At 53.3% G+C, this 27,481-nt stretch overlaps 3 protein-coding genes across 5 annotated transcripts in view; 2 read left to right on the forward strand and 1 right to left on the reverse strand.

Annotated features, from left to right (window-relative positions):
* Window positions 1-9,870, forward strand: part of PRRT4 (proline rich transmembrane protein 4) — a 30,633-nt gene extending 20,763 nt beyond the window's left edge. Inside the window, exon 4 of the mRNA XM_053406476.1 lies at window positions 7,467-9,870. Within this exon, the coding sequence (XP_053262451.1) occupies window positions 7,467-9,298 (1,832 nt within the window). The 3' untranslated portion in view covers window positions 9,299-9,870. The remainder of the gene's footprint in view (window positions 1-7,466) is intronic.
* Window positions 1,268-2,891, reverse strand: LOC128422454 (adenylate kinase 8-like). The gene has a single exon (XM_053406502.1). The coding sequence runs from the start codon at window positions 2,750-2,752 to the stop codon at window positions 1,313-1,315; it is 1,440 nt and encodes a 479-aa protein (XP_053262477.1). The 5' UTR covers window positions 2,753-2,891; the 3' UTR covers window positions 1,268-1,312.
* A 7,898-nt stretch (window positions 9,871-17,768) lies between the features above and the next one.
* Window positions 17,769-27,140, forward strand: LOC128422460 (uncharacterized). Of its 3 annotated transcripts, none has more exons than XM_053406522.1 (4): window positions 17,769-18,236; window positions 22,223-22,392; window positions 25,067-25,663; window positions 26,597-27,140. In XM_053406522.1, exons 3-4 carry the CDS (start codon window positions 25,126-25,128, stop codon window positions 26,971-26,973), a joined length of 915 nt encoding a protein of 304 aa, XP_053262497.1. In that variant the 5' UTR covers window positions 17,769-18,236; window positions 22,223-22,392; window positions 25,067-25,125; the 3' UTR covers window positions 26,974-27,140. The 3 variants fall into 3 exon arrangements, with proteins under 3 accessions (XP_053262497.1, XP_053262498.1, XP_053262499.1); XM_053406523.1 differs by lacking the exon at window positions 17,769-18,236 and adding an exon at window positions 20,736-20,888; XM_053406524.1 differs by lacking the exons at window positions 17,769-18,236; window positions 22,223-22,392 and adding an exon at window positions 23,591-24,089.
* Window positions 27,141-27,481: the final 341 nt, after the last annotated feature.

Below are 27,481 nucleotides of genomic sequence, written 5' to 3' on the forward strand. Positions count from 1 at the left end.
CTCGTCCTCTGCCGTCCCCTTCTCCCTGTGCCCTCCATCTTTCCCAACATCAGGGTCTTCTCCAGGGAGTCTTCTCTTCTCATGAGGTGGCCAAAGTACTGGAGCCTCAGCTTCACAATCTGTCCTTCCAGTGAGCACTCAGGGCTGATTTCACGTAGAGCCTGCTGGATGAGGCCAATGGCCCACCTAGTCCAGCATCCTTTTCCCATAGTGGATGAATTGTTGACTGTGGGAAACCCACCAGCAGGATCCGAGCATGAGAGCAACTCTCCCCTCCTGAAATGGTTTTCAGAAGCACTGCCCCCTCCGGCTGTGGAGAGCAGAGCAGAGCCAAAATCTGACTTACAGCCAGAATCTTTCTAATCCCCCTTTCAAGCCATCCAGTTTGGTGGCCATCGCTGCCTCCTGCTGGAGGGAGTTCCATAGTTTAACAGATGTGAACTTTTAGAGCAGATCACTACAAGACATGTCTCTGAAAAAATTTACACATCACTTGGGAGGATAGGCGAACTAATGCCAGTGAAGACAGGCAAACTAATACCAGTGTAGTGGAAGAAGCAAAGATCACCAGTGTTGAAGCAATGATTCTTCAACATCAACTTCACTGGACTAGTCAAGTTGTGCGGATGCCTGATGACTGTCTTCCAAAGCAACTGCTCTATTCCAGACTTAAAAATGGAAAGCGTAATGCTGGTGGTCAACAAAAGAGGTTTAAAGACTCAAGGCACATTTTAAAAAATGTGGTATACACACTGACAACTGGGAAACACTGGCCTGTGAGCGCTCCAGTTGGAGAACAGCCTTGGCCAAAGGTGTCGTTGGCTTTGAAGACACTCGAACTCAGGATGCAAGGGAGAAACGTGCTAAGAGGAAGGCACACTTGGCAAATCCACACCGTGATCAACTCCTGTCCAGAAACCAAGGTCCCCACTGTGGAAGGACGTGTGGGTCCAGAATTGGCCTCCACAGTCACTTAGGGACTCACTGTTAAAACTGTGTTTTTGGAAGACAATCTTACTTGGCTACGAGGGATTGCCAAAGAAGAAGAAGAAGAAGAACAGCAACAGCAACAGCAACAGCAACAGCAACAACAGCAACAGCAACAGCAACAGCAACAGCAACAGCAACAACACACTGGAGCCCAGGAAGCCACAGACGCATGTTTAAATGAAACATAAACACTTTCCAACTTGAAGCCAAAATACTTTTATTCTCTTAACTCTACCAATATCTATCTCTCCCCTTCTCCTCCACTGCCCTGCTGAGCCTCCCCAGCTGCTCTCTCCCATGGCGCAAGACTTGCTGGCATCGCTCACCTCCTCTGGACAGGCAGTGGCTTGACCAGGAAGCTCTCAATGTGCTCGAAAATGGTGTAGGGGTCCTGATCCGCGTTCAGGAAGATGGCTTCCTCGTAGTAGTCCTCCAGCTCGGTCACCTGCCGGTTGTAGATGTCTGCCTTCTTCTCCACCAGGCTGGGAGCGTCCCTGGGGTTCCGCCGCAGGCGCTGGTGCACGTCCTCGTCGGCCGGAGGCTTGAAGATGGTGTGGTACCTCTCCCCCGAGACGGGGTCGGTGGCCCGCTGGCAGATGCGCTGCAAGGCCACCTCGGTGGGCAGGTTGAGGAAGAAGACCCGGTTGGGCTCAAAACCCGTGTGCTTGAAGAGGTCCGCCTGGTCCACGTCGTGGGGGAAGCCGTGCAGCACCCAGCCCTTGGTCAGGCAGTCCTGCTCCGACAGCCGGTCCTTGAGGACGCTCAGAGCGATGCTGTCTCTGACGGGGTAGCCGCTCTCAAAGAAGGGCTTGATGAGCTCGCCCACCGCCGTCTTGGCCGCCACCTTCTCCCGCAGCAAGTCGCCAAAGAAGATGTTGACCAGCCCGTACTTCTGGGCCAGCAGAGCGGCCTGCAGGCTCTTGCCGCAGCCGGGTGGACCTAGGAGCAGCACTCGGGGGCTGAAGGGGGCGTCCGAGTGCGGGCGGCTCTGCACAAAATTCAGGACCTGGGCAAAGACGTCCACGCAGGGCTGGTCGGCGTTGATGGCCTTGTGGCACCCCTCGTACGCCTGGATGATGCCGGGCAGGTTGCGGTGGCTCTCCAGGAGGCGCCTGGCCGTGGCTGGTGCCGAAACGCCCTCCGGCCTCACCAGGCGCTTCTGGACGGCAAAGTCGACCGGCCAGTCAAAGGTGGTGTGGTAGACCTCCTGGGTGAGCGGGTCCAGCAGCTTGCCCAGGTTCCTCTCCATCAGAACGGTGTCCGGAGCGGAGAGGACCACCACGTGTCGGGGGGCGATGCCCGTGGACTGCAGCACCAGAGCCTGGCTCCTCGTCTCGGGGAAGCCGTCCAGCACCCAGCCCAGCTTGATGCAGTCCACGTCGTTCAAGCGCTCCTCCAGGAGGGCAGCCCACAGATCATTGGGGATCTGCTTCTTTTGATCCTGTAAGGCCATGGCCTCGCTGGATCTCTTGAGAAGCTTGCTGCGCATGAGGTCCTGGGGACAGAGGTAGGTGGCGCTCAGGTGCTTGCAGATCCAGCGGGAGATGGTCGTCTTCCCAGAGGCAGGAGGCCCCACGACGAAGATCTTGGGCACCTCGTCGTTGTCCCTCTTCAGGTGGGCGATCATGAAGTCGATGGGGTTCTCGGGCTGATACACCAGGAGGTCCTCCATTAGGTTCTGCATGAGCTGGAAGATGTTGTGTTTCTCGGCGTAGACGGCCATCGCCGGAGGGACTTGGTGGGGCTTGGTCGTGACGTCCATCTCTCCCTGTTGACGCCACTGGAGCAGAAAGCCAGGTTCTCAAGCAGGTGTTGTGTTCTGAGGTCGCCCAGCAGCGACTGGTGACATCACCATCCATAATAGCGGAACACGGAATGACGTACAGCCCTCGGAGGGCAAAGCCATCCTGAGCGCAGCCTGGCCACTGTTTTTATTGATTTGGACGAGTAGCAATTAAAGCTATGGTTTTCCCAGTAGTGATGTATGGAAGTGAGAGCTGGACCATAAGGAAGGCTGGTCGCCGAAAAATTGGTGCTTTTGAATTCTGGTGCTGGAGGAGACTCTTGAGAGTCCCATGGACTGCAAGAAGATCAAACCTCTCCATTCTTAAGGAAATCAGCCCTGAGTGCTCACTGGAAGGACTGATCCTGAAGCTGAGGCTCCAAGACTTTGGCCACCTCATGAGAAGAGAAGACTCCCTGGAAAAGACCCTGATGTTGGGAAAGATGGAGGGCACAAGGAGAAGGGGACGGCAGAGGACGAGATGGTGGGACAGTATTCTCGAAGCTACCAGCATGAGTTTGACCCAACTGCGGGAGGCAGTGGAAGACAGGAGGGCCTGGCATGCTCTGGTCCAGGGGGTCACGAAGAGTCGGACACGACTAAACGACTAAACAACAACAGAGTAGCAATTTATCATACTTGCTGAGCACAGATGCCTGTTTAGTTTTTAGTTGCTGATATTCCCTGAGTTGTTATCATTAAAAAGATTTTGTTAAAGTCTTTTCATAACACAGTAAGAGAAATTCCTCTAAGTAAAAACAAAAGGAAGGAGAGAAAGCGAAAACACCAAAGGAAAACCCCCAAAATAGCAGAAGACAAAAGAGAAGAGAAGAAAAATAAAAATGATTTTTCGTCTGTCAGTTACACAACAGAAATTGTTCAAGATATTCACTCTAGAATGGCACCCAACTGATCTACTTTCTAGTAGGCAATATTTACCCAAATGGATTGATTCATTTCCCTTTTTACACAAAAAGTCCAAAAGGGGTTCTGTTGTTGTTGTTGTTGTTGAATGCCAGCAATACAGTCATACCTCGGGTTACAGACGCTTCAGGTTACACGTTTTTGGGATACGGACGTGTCAAATCCCGGAAGAACGGGTTACTTCCAGGTTTCAGCACTCATGCATGCGCAGAAACACTAAATTGCACTTTGCGCATGTGCAGAAGCGGCGAATTGCAACCCGCGCGTGTGCAGACGCACCACTGCGGGTTATGGACACTGCAGGTTGCGAACATGCATTCCACACGGATCACTCCACTCTAGTTTTTCTCTCCAGTAACTTCACCAACCATTCCTCCATATTAAACAGTAATAAATATTTCCATCTTTGTCCACACAAGACTCTCTGCATTTCCATTTCCTGTTGTATTTGCCACAGTTTTCCATCTTGATTTTGGGAGGGAAAGGCTCTTCCGTTAATGCTTCTCCCATTCTGTTTCCAAGAAAAGCTCCAGAGCCTTGACAGCTTCCCTCACTAAATTCACTCCAAATTTTACACAGTCCTTTCTTTCCCAACTTTCTCTCTCTCTCTGCTGGCTCAGGGTGTCTTTTCATATAGCCATCCATGGAACACCTGTGTGAAGGACTTCTAAAAAAATAAGAAACCCGGGAGCTGTAGTTTGCTAAGGTTGCTGGGAGCTGGAAGTCCTGCAAGGGATGGACTACAGTTCCCAAGATTCTTGTGGGGAGGGGGGATGTGCTTTAAAGAGATGATATTTGTTGTTGGTCCAGGAAGAGCAGGAGCTCCGTGAGCATGACTGAGAACGGGCTGTTTGCTCTGGCTTCCTGTGTGCTTAGGAGAGGCCCGGGGCCTCTGCAAACAGCACCCGGCGGGGCCTCTGTTGCTCCAGGCGAGGCGTCCCACCTCCTGGCTGACCTCCCATCTCAGCTCCCTTGAAAAGGGCTGCATTGCAGGAGACTTTGTGCAAATATCAGAAGTATCCCAGGACCACTGATTCAGGGGGTCGACCCTGCCCTCTTCTGCCAGGTCGGTTGGGGTGGATTTACTCAGTCCGCAGAGGGGCTGGTTCTCCAGTCGTCCTTGCCCACCTGCAATAGGTTCCCCCCCCCCATGCTCTCCCCCCATGTTTCAGGCCAAATGGGAATCCTTTCTTCCTGTCTGAATTCCTTCTCAATAATCCTTCCCTTTGAGCCCTTAAAGGGTCTCTTCAAATGCAAATCTTCAAAACAAGGCATCAGTATGGAAGAAGCAAAGATCACCCGTGTCGAAGCGATGATTCTTCAACATCAACTTCGTTGGATTGGTCATTTTGTGCAGATGCCTGATGATCGTCTCCCAAAGCAACTGCTCTCTTCCGAACTTAAAAATTAAAAGCGTAATGCTGGTCAACAAAAGAGGTTTAAAGACTCTCTCAAGGCAAATCTAAAAAAATATATGTATAAACACTGACTGGCCTGCGAGCGCTCCAGTTGGAGAGCGGCCTTGACCAAAGGTGTCATGGGCTTTGAAGACACTCGAACTCAGGACGCGAGGGAGAAAGGTGCTAAGAGGAAGGCATGCTTGGCAAACCCTCACCATGATCAACTCCCACCCGGAAACCAATGTCCCCACTGTGGAAGGACATGAACTGGCCCCCATAGTCACTTAAGGACTCACTGTTAAGATAGGGTTACCAGACGTTCCCAGTTCCCGGGGACAATCGCCAGATTTGCAAATCTGTCCCCGGACAAATTCCATCCCCGGAATGTCCCCAGATTTGCAAATCTGTCCCCGGGAAACGTGGCAATGGCAGCCTCAGCAGCCTGGAACCAGCCTGGTAGCGCAGTTGGCACTGGCTGGCTCCAGGAGCTGCCCGCTGCCATGGTGCCCGCCATTTTTCCTCACCGAAAGTCCCCATATGATGTGTCTTGTGCGCAACACATCATATGGGGACTTCTGGCAAGGAAAAATGGTGGCCGCCACGGCAGTGAGCAGTGAGCAGCTCTTGAAGCCAGCCAGAGCTAACTGTGCTCCCAGTGAGAGCCAGTGTGGTGTAGTCGTTAAGAGCAGTAGTCACGTAATCTGGGGAACCGGGTTCGCGTCTCCGCTCCTCCACATGCAGCTGCTGGGTGACCTTGGGCCAGTCACACTTCTTTGAAGTCTCTCAGCCTCACTCACCTCACAGAGTGTTTGTTGTGGGGGAGGAAGGGAAAGGAGAATGTTAGCCGCTTTGAGACTCCTGAAGGGGAGTGAAAGGCGGGATATCAAATCCAAACTCTTCTTCTTCTTCTTCTACCGCCGCCGCTGCCGAAGGGGAACTGGGCACGTCCGGTGGTACAGATCTCCTGCCCCCTTCCCCTTTTGTTTTGACTGATCATAGGAGGCGCAGGAGGTGCAGCCAGCCGCCCGTTGCCCAGTTTTTTAAAAAAACTGCACATTTATGTTTCACAGGGGTGCGAAAGAAGGGCTTTGCACCTTGCCTGGCAGAGAGACCGCATGCCTTGCGCCCTTCCTGGGCAACGGGCGCCCGCCCACGCCTCCTGAGTCTCTCCCGATCTGTCAAAACAAAGGGGGCAGGGGGCAGATCATTGGGGAAAGCTTGGAATATGCCTGTGTGCTTGGGCCCAGGGTCTTTTGCCTCTCCATCCCCACTACTGACTCCCTGTTTCTACTCAGCTTCAAAAAAAAAAAAGTGTCCCCAGATTCATCATAACCATATGTTAAGAGCATGTTCATGGAAGACCATCTTCCTCGGCTACAAGGGATCACAGAAGAAGGAGAAGGAGAAGAAGAAGAGGAAGAAGAAGAGGAAGAGGAGGAAGAAGAAGAAGAAGAGGAAGAAGAAGAAGAGGCTGCCAACTGCCTCTGTGCCCTTGGAAAGAGAGGCATGAAAAGCAAGGAGGGGCAATATTTTTCAGAGGTGCGCAGGGAGGGAGTCCCAGAGAGCACAATCTTCCTCTTGGGCTTGGGCAGGCAGTTTTACACCTTCAGCACTTACCTGATTCTGTCTTATACATCTTAACAAGTCTACTTGGAGTTAGATACCATCTATGAATCATTTTCAGGTAGTTCTCCTTCAAAGAATAACATGCTGTAAATTTCAAGTCACTTTTCCAGAGTTTTCCCCAGATTGTACATTGTAGACAAAAGTTTTTATTTGTTTTGCAGAAGCTCTTTTTCAAATTGTAAGCTTTGGTCCAAAAAACCATTTTTCCTATCTATTTTAAACATTTCATGTAACTGGTGAGATTGTAACAAATCCATAACATGGCTCCTTACATTTTCCATTGATTTCAGTTTGGCTCCCACCCCCCCATAAAATGCAGCAATTACTTGTAAGTCGCCCACGGTCTATCCATATTAACTCTCTTAATAGTAATGGCCTCGATAGGAGATAGCCATAAAGGTCTTTTCCTTTCCAGCAGATCTTTATATTTCTCCCAAACTTTATACAGATTCTTCCTAATAATATGGATCATAAAACTTTTTATAAATTTTTGGCTTCCCATAACAAAGACATTCATGCCAGCCGAATTTAAAATCATTACCTTCTAAGTCCAGGATGTCTGCATTATCCAATATAATCCACTCTTTTAACTAACACAAACAGGCTGTCTCATAATACATTTGCAGGTCTGGCAGTTTCCTTCCATCCTTTGGGTGGGATCCACGATGGGGCTTTCAGGGACTCGCTCCCGGCGAACAAACCAACCTCTCAGTCCGCCTCCTTTTCTCCTTCTCCCCCCATAGGTTCCGAATCCAGCAGCCTCTCCGCATCTCCGGGCAGCGAAGGGGCTTTCGTGGCTCTGCCAGGCTGCCCACCTGACCTCCTGAATGACTGCGGTTCACCGCTGCCTGACCCTGGCTCACCCCCGGCCTCCTCGCTGCTCTCGCCGGCCCTGCCCCTCTTCGTGCCGCTGCATGCCGACTGGGACGTGGCCCTGGCAGAGTGGGGCCTGGCCTGGGAGGCTCATGTCTATGGGGCAGGCTCCCTCTTTGCCCTCCTGGCCCTCCTCTCCCTGCTGGGCCTGCTGGGCCTCCCTTGCCGCTGTCCTGCCGGCTGCAAGACCCTGGCGCTGCTGCAGCTGCTCCTGCTGGTGGCGGGCGGCGGGCGAGCCACCCTCCTCCTGGGCGATGCCTGTGGGCACCTCGAGCTGCTGCCCGCCTTTGCCCTGCGGCTGCTCCATGACCTGGCACTGCCCTGCCTGACCTCGGCCCTGGCCGCCACCCTGCTGCTGCTTTCGCGCCGCGCCCGCCTGGAGCACTCCTCGCCCTCCGGCCTGCGCCACCCCTGCCTGCTGGCCGCCCTGATCCTGCTGCACTTCTCAGTGGCCACGGGGGCCGTTCTGGCCACCGACCTCCTCCACCAGCTGCCCTTCCTGCTCCTGGCTTCGCGGGGCGCCTTCGCCCTCCTGGCTGCCCTGCTCTCCGTCTCCTTCCTCATCTTCCACTGCAGGGCGCGAGCCGACGCCGCACAGATCTACGACCTCAAGAGCGCCACGCAGCCAGCCTGCCGCTGCCCCTTCGCCGACACCCGCCAGTGGAGGCAGGCTGCCCACACCGCCCTCCCAGCCGCCTTCTTTGGGCTGCTGAGCGCCAGCCTGCACACCTACGCCATCCTGCATGCCCTGGGCTACGGCCTGCGCCCCCAGCTCTTTGGGCCCTGGCCCTGGTGGGGGCTGCAACTGGCCTGTCGCATCTGCGAGGCGGGCATGGGGCTGCCCTTGGCCTTCCTTGGGCTGTACGCCACCTTCTGCTCCTCTCCGGCCGGCGGGCTGCCCTGCTGCGCCCGCTGCTGCTGCCTCTCTGCGGACCCCACTGCTGCCAAGGCCCAGCTCCTGCCCAACAACTTCCAGTGGGCATTGTCGCAGCACGAGAAGCTGGTGGTCTGTGACACCATCGCCCGCAGCGAGTCCGACTACCTCCCGCTCTATGCCCTGCAGGCCGGGGAGGCCGATGACACCAAAGCCGTCTCCGTGCTCAGTGTGGCTGTGGAGGCTGGCGACCCCACGGCCGATTTCCAGCCCCCCTCGCCCATCGACCTCCGGCGCAGCATCGACGAAGCTCTGTGCAGCGAGGGGCTCTTCCTCCAGGACCGGGGCTCTCCCTACGCCCCCTCCAGCACCCTGTCGCTCAGTCTGGCCCGGGAGCGGTCTGCAGAGAGCGAGCTCTACCGCACAGCCTCCTGCCTGGAGCTGGTGCCTGCCCGGTCCTGGGGGGCCGGCGGGGAGGGGGCCAGCGGAGCCACCACCGCCGCCTCCTCGTCCCCGGAGCCTTGGGGGGGCGGCGAGGGCGGCAGCAGCACCTGCTCCACCTGCCCCTACAGACACTCCACGGACGACACCTCTCTCGTGCTCAGCTCCAGCCCCGGGAAAAGCCCCCCGCGGGTCTCGCCGGCCTGCGGGAGCCCCCCGCCTCCGGGCCGCCAGAGCTGGCCCCAGGCTCCTGTCTCCCAAGAATCCCTGGTGTCGTCGTCTTCGGGGCCCCGGGGGCCACACGCAGCCCTCCTGCAGGAGGAGTTCATGGACGTGTGCCGCCAAATCGATGCCCTCAGCGTCAGCAGCGACACCATAGACTTGTAGGTGTGCTGGGCGGAGGGAGGGGAGGCTGACCTTTGACCCCCCCAAAAAAGGCACGTGCAATTCTCAGCGGGAGCTGCAGTGGGGCAGGCGCCTTGCCACTCCCCCCCCCCAGTCGCCGATTTTGCATGGGTCAGGAATCGTGGTGCGGCTGAGCATGGGGGGGGGCTGCTCTTGTCTGCTCTGCTCCCCCCACCCCCAAGGGGAAGGAAAGACAAACGGACATCCCTGCTGGGGCACAGCCATATGCAATGCCCCCCCTGCCCCCAACCTGTGCCCTCCTCTGGTCTGCTGAGGCCTCAGTGTTAGAAAAGAGCCTGCCCCACACTCCCCCCTCTCCGGACTTCCTTTCCCATCCCCTAAGGGTGGGGGCTGCCCTCCAGCAAGAGTTTGTTCCCTTTAGTAGCGATGAAAGAGGATGTCTTGCCTTGTTCCGTGGTGTCGTCGTCGACTAAGAAGAAAAGGACGCAGGTGAGGACCACCCCCCCCCTCCTCACCAGGGCTGGGGGAGGGAGCAGGGGAAGCGAGAGAGAGAGTTTTAACCTTTATTTATCAATAAAAGAGTTTTATGGAGACACGTGTCTGGGTTTCCTCTTTGGGAAGCGCAATGGAGATTCACCTGCGAGTTCTGCGTTGCAAAGGGTTGGGATGGATGACCCTGTGGACTGTGGTTCTGTGCCGCCTGGTCCCCCACTGCTACCCCTCTTACAGCAAACAGAGGGAGCTGCCTTCTGCTGAGCCAGACCCATGGGCCTACCTAGGTTGGTTCTTCCCGCACTGACGGGCAGAGGCTGCCCTGCCTGGAGCCAGAGTCATACCTAGGCTCCCTTGCACCCTTGGGAAGCAGCTGTGTCATCACCTCCAGAGGCAGGAGAGACCATGGACCAGAAACCCCAAAAAGTTGGCTTTCTGTCCCCTTTGTTATGACTGCCCACACACTTCCGCCGCGCTTTCCTGCTTGTGTGGTGGCACCTCGACAAAACCACTTCTTACTGTTTGTAGCAGAGTTTTCCCCAGAGGCAGAGGACCAGACAGGAGTCATACTCAAATTCACAGTCAAGAGCTTCTTCATTGCTTGACTGGTTACACAAGCATTTCTCTACCTATTATATACAAGCTATTTACATTCCTTCTCTATCTCTCCAGCACGGTATACTCTCAGTCCAGTAATTAACAATCCTGACAAAACTCACAGTATCAGCAGCACACGTTGTCTTACTTCCAACCTTGTTGTCAGCATGCGTGCTGACTGTGTGTGTGTGTGTGTGTGTGTGTGTGTGTGTGTGTGCTTTCCTCTTGTGGAAATTGCAGCCTGCAACTTCCTTTATTTGCACCTCCGGTTGACACCAATCAAATCTCAAGTGCCACTACTACACACTAAAGAAAACTCTGGAACCCTCTTTAAAGCTTCCAGGAACTTCTATCTGTTTCTTAAAGAATGTTTTCACCACATATGTGACTTCTGCCATGGACATCAAGATGGGTTCTGCTCCTTCTCTTCTTCCTCCTCCTCCTCTGGTCCCTTGCTCTGCCAGCCGCTTTCCGTTCTGTCTCCCTTCCTGTTCCCTCCTCTTGCAAGTCCCTCCCCTCCCAACAACCTCTCCATTTTTCGTCTAATAATAATAATAATAATAATAATAATAATAATAATAATAATTTATTTCCCCCCCTCCATCTGGCTGGGTTTCTGCAGCCACTCTGGGCGGCTTCCAACAAAGACTAAAAATACATTAAAATGTCACACATTAAAAACTTCCCTAAACAGGGCTGCCTTCAGATGTCTTCTAAAAGTCTGGTAGTTGTTTTTCTCTTTGACATCTGGTGGGAGGGCATTAGACAGGGAAGGCGCCACCACCGAGAAGGCCCTCTGCCTGGTTCCCTGTGACTTGGCTTCTCACAGGGAGGGAACCGACAGAAGGCCCTCGGAGCTGGACCTCAGTGTCCAGCAGAACGATGAGGGTGGAGACGCTCCTTCAGGTATACAGGACTGAGGTTATTTAGGCCCCTACTGAGCACCACTGGGGAGGGGGCCCTGCAAGGCTGTTGTGACGGCCCACAGCAGTGACTGGATTACTCCTCAGAGGTGCCCAGAGGATCCTGCACACCTCTCCCGGCTGCCCAGGACAGCAGAGGAGCCGTCCAAGGAGCGCACAGATAGGCGGTCAGGCTCCTAGCCCCACCACAAAATATGCCACAGAGGAAAATAGGATGTGCATCTTTCAGGGATACGCTCCCGTGTGAGTCACATGACTTGCACAAGAGGGCGGTCCCCCGGATAGGGGCCACACTCTTATCACAGGAGCCAGGTGACTCGTGTAAGAGCACACTCCCCCCCAAAAATAACTGTCTTCTTTTGGGGTCGTGCTCTTGTGGGAGCATCCTGGGATTCAGCCGGAAGCCGGAATGGCTTCTGTAATTCTGGGATGTCCCGCTTGAAGCAGAACAGTTGAAGGGTACAGCCACCACGAGCCTGACTAGAGAGGTGCGGATTTCGCACATGCACCCTGCAGCTGTCCATGGAGACACAGGTCAATTGTTTGTCCAGGGCAGCTGTCTACCAGCTCCACCTGGTACGCAGGCGGAGACCCTCCCTGCCCGCGGACTGTCTCGCCAGAGTGGTGCATGCTCTGGTTATCTCCTGCTTGGACTACTGCAATGCGCTCTACATGGGGCTTTGAAGGTGACCCAGAAACTACAACTAATCCAGAATGCGGCAGCTAGAAAGGTGACTGGGAGCGGCCGCCGAGACCATATAACACTGGTTTTGAAAGACCTACATTGGCTCCCAGTACGTTTCCAGGCCAACACAATTCAAAGTGTTGGTGCTGACCTTGAAAGCCCTAAACTGCCTCGGTCCAGTAGCATCTGAAGGAGCGTCTCCACCCACATCGTTCTGCCCGGACACTGAGGTCCAGATCCGAGGGCCTTTTGGCGGTTCCCTCCCTGCGAGAAGTGAGGTTACAGGGAACCAGGCAGAGGGCCTTCTCAGTGGTGGAGTCCGCCCTGTGGAAAACCCTCCCATCGGATGTCAAAGAGAAAAACAATTACCAGACTTTTAAAAGACATCTGAAGGCAGCCCTGTTTAGGGAAACTTTTAATGTTTAATAGGTTATTGTATTTTAGTGTTTTGTTGGAAGCCACCCGGAGTGGCTGGGGAAACCCAGCCAGGTGGGTGGGGTATAAATAATATTATATTATTATTATTATTATTATTATTATTATTATTATTATTAGGGGACAACCTGATCAACCCCTAGTTATGCCTCTGCCAGGAGCCAACGAGAATTGAACCCACGACGTTTAGCACAGAACGCAGCCTCTCTGACGCCGTCTCTCTGCCACTGCTGCCTCCTCTGTGTGGAACCCGGAGGCATTGCAGAGGGAGGGTCTAGATGACCCCCCAGGTCCCTTCCAAGGCTGCTGCTCTCTGATTCTAAGGAAAGTGGTCCCCTCTGAGCTGTGGCTTCCCAGCTTGCCCTCCCCTTCCTGCAGTTCAGCTGTGCCAAACCCTGCTGGGGGTCCCTGCAAACAGACCCCCCTTCACTCCCCCTTGCCTGCCTCTCCTCCCTCCAGGGCACACATGGCTCCAGACAGTATGACTGACACCCATCGATCTCTCTCTGCACACCCAGCTTTTCTCTCTCTCTCCCTTTTCACAACATAAATTTTTATTAATTCTTCCAAGCCTTTTCACAGTAGTCTTCATCCCAAATAACTACATTGCTTCATAAACTGACCTCTGCAGTGCATTCTACCCAGTGGCGTAGCGTGGGGGGGTGCAGGGGGGGCCGGCCGCACCGGGCGCAACATCTGGGGGTTAGGGTTAGGGGGCACAAATTACTTGCCTTGCCCCGGGTGCTGACAACCCACGCTACGCCACTGATTCTACCCAAACCCTTTCTACCGCATTTTATCTTTATCCAGTGCAAAAGGTGTCTCCATTTACCGTTATCTTAACATTTTTCTTCCCCTGCCTTCATCATGAATCCTGTTCATGAAATTTCATTTGACTAGAGTGTTTTTTTCAAGCACTCCACAAAAGGCTTTCTTCTATCAAAGCGGCTCATTCTGATCTCTCCGTTTTGCTGCCAGCCTGCCATTTCTGCACAGTCCAGGGCACACACACGGCTCCAACTGGTGTGACTGGCGCCCATCGATCTCTCGCTGCTCACCCGGCTTTTCCACCCTGGGTCAGTCAGGCGCAGGAAAGGCCTCTTTTCTCCAGGCTGCAGAGAACTGGGTTGCTCCGCCTGCCTGCATCGCATGGCGAGTGAAATTGGGGCCGAGCCCTGTGGCCGCACCCTGACCCTGTGCCTGGATGGTTGGATAAGCTCAGTGCAGAGCTGAGCTCCTGCTGAAGAAGGGAGGGAGCGTGTGCAGAGGGCCTTTTGCAAGAAGAACGGAAGTTGCCTTTGTTGTTGTCTAGTTGTTTAGTCGTGTCCGACTCTTTGTGACCCCCTGGACCAGAGCACGCCAGGCACTCCTGTCTTCCACTGCCTCCCGCAGTTTGGTCAAACTCATGCTGGTAGCCTTGAGAACACTGTCCCACCATCTCGTCCTCTGTCGTCCCCTTCTCCTTGTGCCCTCCATCTTTCCCAACATCAGGGTCTTTCCCAGGGAGTCTTCTCTTCTCATGAGGAGGCCAAAGTATTGGAGCCTCAGCTTCAGGATCTGTCCCTCCAGTGAGCACTCAGGGCTGATTTCCTTCAGAATGGAGAGGTTGGATCTTCTTGCAGTCCATGGGACCCTCAAGAGTCTCCTCCAAAAGCATCAATTCTTTGCCAATGAGCCTTCTTTATGGTCCAGCTCTCACTTCCATACATCACTACTGGGAAAACCATAGCTTTTACTATACGGACCTTCGTTGGCAAGGTGATGTCTCTGCTTTTTAAGATGCTGTCTAGGTTTGTCATTGCTTTTCTCCCAAGAAGCAGGCGTCTTTTAATTTTGTGACTACTCATACTGGCTCAAATCACCTAGTTCAAGACTGCCTGCACTGACTGGCAGCAGCTCGCTTGGGTTTAACGAAGGGGAAACTCCTGGCCATGCCTGGAGGTGCTGGGAATTGAACCCAGGATCTTCTGCATGCAATGCTCTACCCACTGAGTGATGGATTCCCTGGCCTGCCAGTCAGAGCCATCTTTCCCATTGGGCTTATTGGCGCTTTGCGCTAGGGCACTGGCCTCTCAGGGGCGCCCCAGCCAGTGGGGGAGCTGCGCGGCTTTGCCGGCGGCCTCCCCTTTCCCTGCACGCCCGCCAGCTGTGCCCCGTCAACCATATGCGGATGATACGGATGATACCCAGCTCTACCTCTCTTTCAAATCAGAACCAGTGAAGGTGGTGCAGGACTTGCCCTCCCCGGAGCCCTTGGGCAGCCACGGAAGCGCTCCTGTCACACCACACTCACTGCTTGGTGCAAATGTTTTGGTTTTGGAGACAAGAGAGGACCATAAATCCCAGCTCCAAAGCCAGAGATGGCTTAAAGGAGGATTAGACACATTTCTGAAGGATAAAAGCTATTGAAGGCTTCTTCTTCTTCTTTGGCGATCCCTCGTAGCCGAGTAAGATTGTCTTCCATAAACACGGTCTTAACAATGAGTCCGTAAGTGATTGTGGAGGCCAGTTCTGGACCCACATGTCCTTCCACAGTGGGGACATTGGTTTCTGGGTGGGGAGTTGATCCTGGTGTGGATTTGCCAAACATGCCTTCCTCTTAGCACGAAACAAATTAAAAACATTCCTTCCAGTAGCACCTTAGAGACCAACTAAGTTTGCTACTGGTATGAGCTTTTGTGTGCATGCACACTTCTTCAGATACTGTGATACCTCAGGTTACAGACGCTTCAGGTTACAGACTCTTCAGGCTACAGACTCTGCTAACCCAGAAATAGTACTTCGGGTTAAGAACTTTGCTTCAGGATGAGAACATAAATCGTCCTCTGGGGGCGCGGCGACAGAGGGAGGACCCATTAGCTAAAGTGGTACCTCAGGTTAAGAACAGTTTCAGGTTAAGAATGGACCTCCAGAACAAATTAAGTTCTTAACCTGAGGTATCACTGTACTATGAAAGCTCATACCAATAACAAACTTAGTTGATCTCTAAAGTGTTACTGGAAGGATTTTTTTAATTTTGTTTTGACTAGGGCAGACCAACACAGCTACCCACCTGTAACTTCCTCTTAGCACATTTCTCCCTTTCATCCTGAGTTCGAGTGTCTTCAAAGCCCATGACACCTTTGGTCAAGGCTGTTCTCCAACTGGAGCACTTGCAGGCCAGTTCTTCCCAGTTGTCAGTGTTCATGCTACATTTTTAAAAATTTGCCTTGAGAGAGTCTTTAAACCTCGTTTGTTGACCACCAGCATTACGCTTTCCATTTTTAAGTCCAGAATAGAGTGGTTGCTTTGGCAGACAATCATCAGGCATCCGCACAAAATGGCCACAACATGAAGGCTCCAAGGCAGGATGATGAAGAAGAGGAGTTTGGATTTGATATCCCGCTTTATCGCTACCCTGAGGAGTCTCAAAGCGGCTCACATTCTCCTTTCCCTTCCTCCCCCACAACAAACACTCTGTGAGGTGAGTGGGGCTGAGAGACTTCAGAGAACTGTGACTGGCCCAAGGTCACCCAGCAGCTGCAGGTGGAGGAGCGGAGACGCGAACCCAGTTCCCCAGATTACGAGTCTATCGCTCTTAACCACCACACCACACTGGCTCGGCTCTGCCCTCCACAGTCAGAGGCAGTGATGCTTCTGAATGCCAGCAGCTGGACACTGCAGCAGGAGGGGAAATGCTATCGTGCTCAGATCCTGCTTGGAGGTTTCCCTTAGCTGGCATCTGCTTGGCCCCTGTGAGGAGGCTGGACAGGACAGGCCATGGGCATGATCCTGCAGGCTCTTTTGGGGTTCTTATTGTTTCCACACTACTGCCACCTATGGGCTTGTTAACGGAAAAATCTGAGGGCTCCCTTGGACAAAAAACAAGGACACCAGCCAGGAAGAGGAGAGCAAAAGAGCAGCCAGTCGGCTTGGTCTTGATTGAAGACTGTCGCCACAGGACTCCCACCTGCCACCAGGTGGAACAAGATGGAAGCCCAGAACAAGAGAGAACCCAAACTTTTATTAGCTGCTAATCCCCATGTTATTGGGGCGCGGGTGGTGCTGTGGGTTAAACCACAGAGCCTAGGACTTGCCAATCAGAAGGTCGACGGTTCGAATCCCCACGACAGGGTGAGCTCTCATTGCTCGGTCCCTGCTCCTTCCAACCTAGCAGTTCGAAAGCATGTCAAGTGCAAGTAGATAAATAAGTACCGCTCCATCGGAAAGGTAAACGGAGTTTCCGTGCTCTGCTCTGGTTCGCCAGAAGCGGCTTAGTCATGCTGGCCACATGACCTGGAAGCTGTATGCCGGCTCCCTCGGCCAGTAAAGTGAGATGAGCACTGCAACCCCAGAGTCGGCCACGACAGGACATAATGGTCAGGGGTCCTTTTACCTTTAACCCCCCCAAAAAAACTACATCACTCATACATCATGGTTACATCATGAAAGGGGAGGTCTGGTGGCAGTAATCTGAGCATCCTGGATCCTGCCCCATGGTTCTCCTTGCCCTCCACCAAACACCCATCAAGTGTCACAAAAGAGATCTTTACATTTCCTTGTTTCCTAGCCAAGTTAATCACACCCTTTTGTCTTCATCTGGGTTTGTTATTTCTGGCATGGCTACCTGTCTGGCACTCAGGTATCAGGATGCCAGGAATTATCCCTCAGGCAGAGGGGCTGCTGAGTAGCTGAGCTCACATGTCTATATGAATTTCTGAAGTTTTTCCAGTGAGCCAGTACAGAGATACATTTATCAGTGAATTCTTACATTTGGTATCGTGCAGCAGAGGCCCTTTGAATAGAGAGGAAGAAACTGTGCCCAAGTGTTTTGTGGGGACAAATCACAAAAATGATTGTGCTGGTTTTGGTAGAGGGCTGCATGTGCGTGATATCTGCTGGAGGGGCAACCCCCCCCCCAACAGGCTCGTTGGCTTTCTTGCCTCCTCCAGCTCCTCGCTCTTTAGGAAGATCCACATGAGGGGCGAAGGGGAAAAGATCTGCACCGGGATTTGCTGCCCCAGTGGATCCTGCCGCCTGTGGCCCGCACATTGCTTCATGGGTGGGCTACCCTAGGGCAGTGTTTGTTTTTGTCTGTTTGTTTATTAAATTTGCATACAGCCCTTCACCCATACATCTCAGGGCGGTTCATTGCATAACATTGCAATATATTTAAAAACAAAATACATAGTAAAAAATAAGAACAAAAGGAGCATTCCTGCCCGAATTCCTGACCTAAGCTGGCTCAGCTGGCTGCCTGCCCGCTAGCAGCTCCCGCGCCAAGAAAAAGGGGAAGAGGCGGCCGCTGCACCGGTTGAATTTCGGTCTGTGGCCGAACCGAGGTCGGAGGGGGGGGCCGCCCCGCGGCGAGGCGGAAGCTGCCCAGGCTGCTGCCCGAGCCTATTTCGGAGGCGCACGGAGCCCAGCCGGACCGAGGCGGGGAGGCGGCCGCTCGGCAGGGCGAGGCGAGCGGAGCTCCGGGCCGGAGGCGGCGGTGAGTCCGAGGCGGCCGGGGAAGGCGAGGGGTCGGCGGCGGAATCCCTGCGCGGCGCTCCGCTTCTCCTCTCCGCGCATTGCGCCCCTCTCCAAAGACGCGCGGCCCGTCCGAAGATTCCCTCCTTCCCCAGGGACAGGGGGGTTGTCTTCCCTCTTCCGAGTCTCGCTCCCCGTTGGCTCGAGACCCGCTGCTCCTTGCAGGGCACTCTGCACGCGCTCAGGGGCCCTCTGGAGCCGGGCGAAGAAAGGTGCGCGCCGAGGAGACGGCGCTGAGCCGGGCACCTCGCTCAGCCCTCCCCAGGCAGGACCAGCGGGACAGCCGCACCCCCGGGAGGCATGCGGATGTGAGGTGGTGAGAATTGTCGAGTTGGACATCTAGGGGTCATCTAGTCCAACCCGCTGCGATGGCCGCTCAGGCATCCCTGGCAGAGAAGCCCCGCAAGCTCTGCTCCGAGTTCCCCTCCCGGAGCCAGAGAACAGATGCGCTCGGCCGGTTGCAGCGCCATCCCCGGCAGGGGTGGAGGGGCTCGTACTTGGGGCGGGGTGGGGGGCAGGAGCCCGGCCAGCGCTGCAGGGCCACGCGGAAAGGGGGTCACCGGTGCTCAGGTGGCTCCGCGGAGGTGGCCGGCCGCTCTCCGCCAGGGCGCGCCTTGCGTAAAAGCAGGCGAGCGCGGCTCCTTCCACCCAGGGCTGCTTCTACCTGGGGGGAAGACGGCCCCACTTGGGGGACCTCAAATACCCTCCTCTCCCCAGTACCCCCAGAATGACTTCACTGACCCATAGCCGCCTCTTGGGTGCACCCAATTTCCCTAGAGCTGCTCGGAGGGGGGAGCTTAAGGGAGATTTTTTGGCGGGGGGGGGACGCGGTGCAGAGGCTCCTGGAGGAATGCTTAAGCGGCCCAGAGAGAGGGAAAGGAAGGCCCAGCTGTCTGGAGAGGGGCGCGATGGGGGCAGGGGGCTGGCTCCGTGTCACTGCAACAGTCTGCCCCCTCCCGCTCCCCCACTGTTTTTGCAGAGAGGAAGCTCAGAGCTCAAGCCCCCCCCCCCAGAGGAGCCCTACCTGCGGATCTCAGGTGTGTGTTGGGGTGGAGGAAGTGGGGCTGGCTGTGCTTACCTAGCGGTGCAAATTGGTTGTACTTAATTGGGGACAGACGGGGGGGGGGGTTTGCTGGCCTGGCATGCGCTATCTGGGGACCACAGAACTGCAGTTGGAAGGGAACCTCAAGAGTCATCTAGTCCAACCCTATGCAGTGCAGGAAGCACAGCTAAAGGATCCTGGACAGGTGGCCACCTGACCTTTGCTTAAAAACCTCCAGGGAGAGCCCACCACCTTCTGAGGGAGAGACTGCGCCACTGCAAGCCGCTCTCGCCATCAGGAGATTCTTGAGGCAGAATCTCCTTTCTTGTACTGTAATTTGAAGAACTGAAGGACGGTCTCAGAGCAAAGCATCTGCAGGAACTATCCTACTTAAAAATAACAGAGGTCACCTTTGGGACCTGAGCTGGGCTTATGCATTGATACGAGGCGTGTAGACATTGGAGAGAGGAGGAGGAGGAGGAGAATGGTTCTGCTCCTCCGGAATTGATAAACAGGGGAAAGGTCTCTAGGATGTCCTGATAGCTTCAGGAGCTTCATTTAGGGGAGAGAAAATACGGGTTATCTGAAGGCCTTTGTAGCACACATTCCACCAGCAAATCCACAGCAAACCCCCTTCTTAGAAGGACAGGCGACAGTCAAAACGGCAAGGCACTTGATCTGAAAGCTGAAGTCCTCACAGAATGCTGCAGCGCGATTGCTGACAAGAGCAAGGCCTTGTCAGCGTAGAATAATGGACTTGTAGAGTTGGAAGGGAGCAGGCTTCCTCAACCTCAGCCCTCCAGATGTTTTGAGACTACAGTTCCCGGCATCCCTGACCACTGGTCCTGCTAGCTAGGGATCATGGGAGTTGTAGGCCCCAAACATCTGGAGGCCCGAGGCTGAGGAAGTCTGATCTAGGCCAACCCTGCAGAGCAGGAATCTTTTGCCCAACGTGGGGATTGAACTCACGAAAGTCAGAGTCTCAAGCACAGGCGCTCAGAGATCTGCAGTGCGGTTTACTTACGAGATCACCTTGCCCCAGCTGTGCCCACTTGGCTGCTCTGATTGGAGGAATTGGCACTACTACAGGGGCCAAATGAGACCCGTTCCTTTGGAACTCCCTGCCTATTGATAGCAGGCAGGATCTTTCACTGTACAGTAGTACCTCGGTTTAAGAACAGTCCGGTTTAAGAATGATTCGGTTTACAAACTCCGCAAAACCGGATATAGTGTCTTGGTTTGAGAACTTTACCTTGGAATCCGAACAGTGGAAGGGCACTGGCAGCGGGAGGCCTCATTAGGGAAAGCACGCCTCGGTTGAAGAACGATTTTGGTTTAAGAATGGATTTCCGGAATGGATTAAGTTCATAAACCAGAGTACCCCTGTATTCTTTTAAGCACCTGCTAAAAACGTTCCTGTTTCAGCAAGCCTGACCCAGAAACTTAAAAGGCGATACCAATTTTAAGCTGTGTAAGTAGTTTAACCATGTGCTTTTCTCCTCGTTATCTTTTTGCATCCTGCCTAGAGGTTCTTACACAATCCAGTGAGGTATAAATCTCATGAAAGGAAAAGAAATGGAATGTGTCAAAGGGTGCCAACTGATGCCAGGCCTGGGTGATCCTGGGCTCGTCTGTGGCCAGTAGCTCCCCCCTCCCCATTCTCACTTCCTTCCCCCCTTGAGCAGGGCTTTGGCTCGGACAGGCGTCAGCTCCTGGCACCTCCAGGTCTGGCCTGACTCTGGAGAGGGAGGGGGGCACAGTGCCAGGGGGGTCTCCATAGCGACTGGGAGATTCCTCTGTGACCCAGACTCCGTGTGCCTTGATCCAGTCTGCTTCGCTCTTGCCAGCCCGGGGAGCGGCTGCGGCTGCTTCTTGGGGTACAAAGTGCTCTGTTGTGATGGATTGCCCTTGTGACAACCATGTGAGGTAGGCGGGGGGGGGGCAGGGGTGGTCACCAACTTGGATGGCTTTTAAAGAGGATCAGACAAATTCACGGAGGAGGAGGGGGCTATGGAGGGCTACCAGCCACAACGGCTTCCCGGTTGGAGGCAGCAATCGCAGGAAAGGAGAGGGGTCTTGTGTTCCGATCCTGCTAGCTGGTTTTGCACAGGTCAACCGTTGTGAGTACAGGATTCTGGGCTAGATTTGGCCTGATCCGGAAGGCTGCTCTGCCCTCCTGCTGGGGATTTCTGGCTCGTTGGACTCTCTGTATACAGCGGCCGCCCCTCAGATCTTCCCTTCCTCATTCTTGCCGTGGACTTTGCGCCCAGAGAGATAAACGTGTCCCACAGGTGCTTAACCCAATTTGAAACTGGCTGCTTCTTAGCACGTCAATCATGACTTTGTGTGTCATGACTCATAATGTTCTTCCTGATGTTTATAGAAACCCTATACGGCCTAGGACCCTCGTACCTATGGGACCCCTTCTCCTGGTATGTCCCACGGAGGACCTTATGGTCTCCAAACAAAAACATATTGAAGGTCCCAGGCCACAGGGAGGTTAGGCTGGCCTCAACTAGAGCCAGGGCCTTTTCGGCCGTGGCCCCGACCTGGTGGAACACTCTGTCACAAGAGACTAGGGCCCTGCGGGACTTGACATCTTTCCGCAGGGCCTGCAAGACGGAGCTGTTCCACCAGGCCTTTGGCCAAGGCACAGCCTGAACCCCTCCTTTGGCAATCCTCATAGAACTCTGGCCCAGTGGTTGCCATGAATTTGATTCTGATTTGATTTTAGAATGAATTGATTTTAGAATGCTGTGTTACTTTTATTGTTGGTAGCCGCTCTGAGCCCGGCTTCAGCTGGGATATAAATAAAATTATTATTATTATTATTATTATTATTATTATCAGGAAGAACATTATTTTCTTTTTTTCCTCTTTATGTTTTATTTATTCCAGATTTTAAAAATAAAAACCAGCTTAAAAACCATCCATACAAATTGGATTTCATAACAATCATTTTAAGTAATAGAAAATAATATGAAAATATTTACTGTAAATGTAAAGGCTGCTTTTAAAGTCAGAATACAAAACTACTTATCAGGAAGAACATTCTGAGTGGAAGAGGCTCCCTGAGAAGGTGACCAACTCTCCTTCCTCAGAGCTTTTTCAGCAGAGGCCAGATCTACCAGCGCTTATTCAGTTGAGATCCCTGCATCGCAGGGGAAAGACTAGATGGCCCTTGGGGTTCCCTTTGACTCCCTTCGACAATTCTGTGAGTGCCTTGCCTGGATGATCAATGTTTTTTCTCCTTTTTCCAGTTCACAATGCCTTATTTTTTGGGAGAAATGTGCAAGGACGACCGGACATACGAAGTGATCTTGGCCGGAATGCGCTTCCACCCAAACGGGGCGGCGAGATCCTTTCCTAGGGAGCGATAAAGAGGGCAGCCCTTCAAGGAGGAGTGAGCAATTAGAGCTTGCGAATGCCGGTAGGGGAGGAAAAAGCACAACGTTTCTATTTAGGGCTGCATGCTTCAATCAATCGGTTAATTAGTCTAATTAATCAACCGAACTTTGCTTGCAGATTAAAGCTCCCTGCCCGCTCCCTCTCCTGTGTGTGCATGGGGGGTAAGCAGAATTTGGGGTGCCCCATGATGCAGAGAAGGGGGGGAGAAAGTGGGGCCCAGGGAGACAGGGGGTGCTATTCTCTGCCTCTCTGCTCCTGTTGGCTCCCTGCCACCTCCTGCTTTCTGGAGAGATTTAGAGCATTAAGGTCAGGCAGGGGGCAGGGAGGGGGGTTAGTCCCAGTCCCTGTTCCCATGGAAACGCAGCGGATCAGGATGGGGGGTGGAGTGTCCTGTCCCCCCAGGAAGTTCCCCTAGGGGGCCTCTCTTCCCCATCCCTCCCCCTGCAATTGCGCACTTCCTGCAGTTCCAGAGAACCACCCGGGTGATCTTTGAGCTGAGCCCTTTTCCAATCCTCTTCTCGCCTCTGGAGTTTCCTTCGCTAGCTCTCTTGCTTCTTCTAGGAAAGGATTTCTTGTTTGTTGCCTTTCGGAATTGTGTTCCTCATAAAACAGCCTGAAGCATCTCTCTCTCTCTCTCTCTCTCTATATATATATATCTATCATCTATCTATCTATCTATCTATCATCTATCTATCTATCTATCTATCTGTCTATCTAGCTATCTATCATCTATCTATCTATATCATGTATATCTCTATCATCTATCTATATCACTATCATCTATCTATATCTATCTATCTTATCTATATCTATCGCTATCATCTATCTTTCTATCACTGTCATCTATAACCTATTTATCTATCTATCTATCTATCTATCTATCTATCTATCTATCTATCTATCTATATCACTATCACTATCTATCTATCTATCATCTATCTATCTATCTATCTATCTATCTATCTATCTATCTATCTATCTCTATCTATCTATCTATCTATCTATCTATCTATCTATCTCACTATCACTATCTATATCTATCTATCTATCTATCTATCTATCTATCTATCTATCTATCTATCTATCATCTGGTCAAATACAGACAGGATCATATATTATTGCATTGCATTTATATCCATGATTCTGCAACCTCCTCATTTAATCTCCACAACCCCCCTGTGTGGCAGGCCAGGCTGAGAGGCAGGGACTGGCTTGAGTGGGCATTTGAACCCTGGTCTCTCCCGGGTCCTAGACTGGCACTTGGAGACATCGGATGAAGCTGAAGGTTGGAAGATGCAGGACAGATCAAATGAAGGACCTGGTTAAACCGTGGAACTCCCTGCCACAGTAGGCAGTGATGGCCACCAACTTGGATGGCTTTAAAAGAGGTTTAGACAAGTTCATGGAGGAGGAGAGGACCGTGGATGACTTTGAGCCAGGATCTGTGCTCTGCCTCCACCGTCAGAGGCAGCAGGAGACCCCTGGAGGGAGAGGTATCTTGAGTTCGAATCCTGACTGCAGGTTTCCCACAGGCAACCATTGAGCGCCTATGAGAAGGGGAAGCTTGACTAGGTGGGACAAGGGCCTGATCCAGCACAGGCTCTCCTTGGGCTCTTCTATTCTTACAGATAATTACAATAAAAACATGGAGGCCCGTCCAAGATGTTGCCCCCAGTGGCGGGCGACGATGGTATAATCCTTGTCCAAAAATCTTCTCATGTGCTCCTTTGACATTTTCCTTTTTTAAATAAAAAATCTTTTTTATTCAGTTTTACACTGCACATTTAAATTCAAAATTAGACATCAGCAGCAGTATTTAGGATTCCCTGGTTTCCATTTTCAATCTTTTTCAACTGCCTCACATATTTTCTCTATTTTTCTTAAATAATCCATTTTTACCTTCGTTTTTAGTACATTACAAGCATCACTCAAATCCTGCCAAAGTTCCTCTCTTCCTGGTTTCTTATTTTCCAGGTCATTTTCGCCATTTTGGCGTAGTCCATCATGTTCGTGATTGTTTCTGGTTTATCTTCTTTCCATCTCTGGGCCAGTAGTATCCGCGCTGCTGTCGTCACATACATAAATAATAGCAATAATTAAACATACTTTTACATCTTATTCAAATTTTTGACTTCCATCAATCCTGTCTGAAAATTTTCCAGTCTAATCTCTCAGTATGCATTTCTTATCTTCCCTATTACATTTAAAACTCATAACCAATATCACTATCTTTTTCTACTTTGTAACACTTTGTATATTTCTCCTTACAAAACTTCTTGTAGTCCTACTAGCGTAATTTGTTGATTACAGTTGCTCTTCAAATAATTCATATACTTCTTCCAGTCTTCTGTAAATCTCTGGTCCCGCAGGTTTCGAATCCTTCCTCTCATTTTGTCTAATTCTGCATAGTCCATCATTTTCGTCTGCCATTCTTCTTTCATCGGAATTTCTTCTTGTTTCCATTTCTGGGCTAACAATACTCTTGCCGCAGTTGTTGCATAGAAAAACAATTTAACATCTTGCCTATTAATGTCCTGACCTATAATACCAAGTAAAAATGCTTCTGGTTTTTTTAAAAATGTGTATTTCAACATCTTTTTCATCTCATTATATATCATTTCCCAGAAGTTCTTTACTTTTTTACATTCCCACCACATATTATGAAATGTTCCTTCTGGCCCTTTGACATTTTCCAGGGCTGCCTGGCCTCCCGGGCGAAGTGCAGGCGGCAGACCTTGCAGGAGCGGCACCTGCGATGCCTCCCAAGGAAACCAAGGCCCCTCCTGGCATCAGACCCGAAGGCGCCGTGGCGGAGGACCCACCTGCGGGCAGCCCAGAAGCGAGCCAGGCCTCCCTGCCGCCTGGCACGGCCATGACGCCCATCTCGCGCACTGTCTGCCTATACCGGCCTGCGGGCACCTTTGCTGACTCGCAGCCCCTAGTCCTGCTGCTGCCCTGGTTTGGCGCCCGGCCCGGTGCCCTGGCCAAGTACCTCTCCCTCTACCTGGGCCGCGGCTGGGCTGTGCTGGTGGCCGAGAGCAGCCTGGGACATTTCCTGTGGCCACGGTGGGGCCTGGCGTACGCGGAGCAGCTCCTGGGGCTCCTGGGGGAGGGCAAGGCCCTGGGCACCCAGCCCCTCCTCATCCACGCCTTCTCCATCGGAGGGTACACCTTTGCCCAGATGATGGTGCACCTCGCCAGACACCCCGAGCGGCACGCCGGCATCGGAGAGCGCATCTGCGGCTGCGTCTACGACAGCCTGGTCGCAGGGAGCCTGGAGAATATGGCTCAGGGTGAGCAGCGGGCCTCCTGGGGTGGGGAGGAAGGGGCTGGCGGGACGGGTTGGCTCACCACGGGTCGTGCCCAAGGCGGCTCACAGCCGACATTCGAAACATCAAAGCGCAGAATTCGGAATACAGTGGCACCTTGGTCCTCAAACTTAATCTGTTCCGGAAGTCCGTTCTCCACCCCCATCGTTCTAAATGGACGCTGAGGTCCACCGCCGAGGCCTTCTGGCGGTTCCCTCCCTGCGAGAAGTGAGGTTACAGGGAACCAGGCAGAGGGCCTTCTTGGTGGTGGCGCCCGCCCTGTGGAACACCTTCCCTTCAGATGACAAGGCAATAAACAACTATTTCACTTTTAAAAGACACCTGAAGGCTGCCCTGTTTAGGGAAGTTTTTAACGTCTGACGCTGTATTGTTTTTGATATTTGGTTGGAAGCCGCCCGACAAGGGATGCGGGTGGTGCTGTGGTTAAACTACAGAGCCTAGGACTTGCCGATCAGAAGGTCGGCGGTTTGAATCCCCGCGACAGGGTGAGCTCCCGTTGCTCAGTCCCTGCTCCTGCCAACCTAGCAGTTTAAAAGCACGTCAAAGTGCAAGTAGATCAATAGGTACCACTCCGGCGGGAAGGTAAGTGGCGTTTCCGTGCGCTGCTCTGGTTCACCAGAAGCGGCTTAGTCATGCTGGCCATGTGACCCGGAAGCTGTACTGGTCGGCTGGTAAAGCGAGATGAGCGCCGCAACCCCAGAGTCGGCCACGACTGGACCTAAGGGTCAGGGGTCCCTTTACCTTTACCTGGAAGCCACCCAGAGCGGCCAGGGAGACCTGGTCAGATGGGCGGGGTATAAATAATAAATTAGTAGTAGTAGTATTCCTTCCTGCATCTCTGTCTCCTGTCCCCCCAAAAACCTAGGGTGCTTGAGCTGCCTTCTCTCCCCTCCCCAGGTGTGGCCAGGATGACCAGCTCCTCGGCGGCCGTCCGGCCTCTCCTCCGCGGAGGCGCCCTGCTGTACTTCCGCCTCTTCCGCCCGTGCACCGTGGCACACTACGAGGCTGCCCTGGGCGCCTTCCACCACCCGCCCCTCCGCTGCCCCGTGCTGGTCTTCTTCTGCCACAACGACCCGCTGAGCGACGCCCGCACCATGCAGCAGCTGCTGGGTGCCTGGCGGGCGCTGGGCCTCCGCGTCCAAGTGCAGGAGTGGCCAGTTTCTCGTCACGCACAACACCTCCGCCTCTACCCCCAGGAATACGCCTGGGCCCTGGGCACTTTCCTGCAACAGCTGGGCCTCCTGCCCGCCTCCGGACTCCAGGCGAAACTTTAGCGGGCAAGAAGGAACCAGAAATGAACGCTCAACAGAGGAGGAAGACATCGCCGCTGCCATCCCTGCGGCGGTCATGGAGGCGGAAGGCCCGTTTGCCAGAGCCGCTCCAGGAGGTTGAAACCGGGAGGGTGGCTGGACTTGGGGGTCCCAATGGAGCAACCCTCCCCCCCCAAAAAACTCACTTTGAGCGCTGCAGCCTGTTGCAACGGAAGGGCCCAGGAAATAGGTGCCATGGATGGGTGGCATAGAGCTGAATTGCTGTTCCCCCCGCCCTGTTAAGGTTGTGGGGTCTTCTAAACACGTCAGCAGCGGGGGCTGGGAAGCCCGGATTGCAATGGGGGGGAAGTGGGCAACGCAAAGTCTCTCCCCCCCCCAAAAATAAATCTGCCCTGCATCTTGAGTCATTGCGAGGGGCAAGCAGAGGGCACACCGCACACACTGGTTAGACCGAGGGACCCCCATCCTGGATGGCTTCTGAAAAGGGGGCTTGGACCGATCCATGGAGGAG

Source organism: Podarcis raffonei, chromosome 10 (genome assembly GCF_027172205.1).
Source record: "Podarcis raffonei isolate rPodRaf1 chromosome 10, rPodRaf1.pri, whole genome shotgun sequence".
Classification (NCBI taxonomy): domain Eukaryota; kingdom Metazoa; phylum Chordata; class Lepidosauria; order Squamata; family Lacertidae; genus Podarcis; species Podarcis raffonei.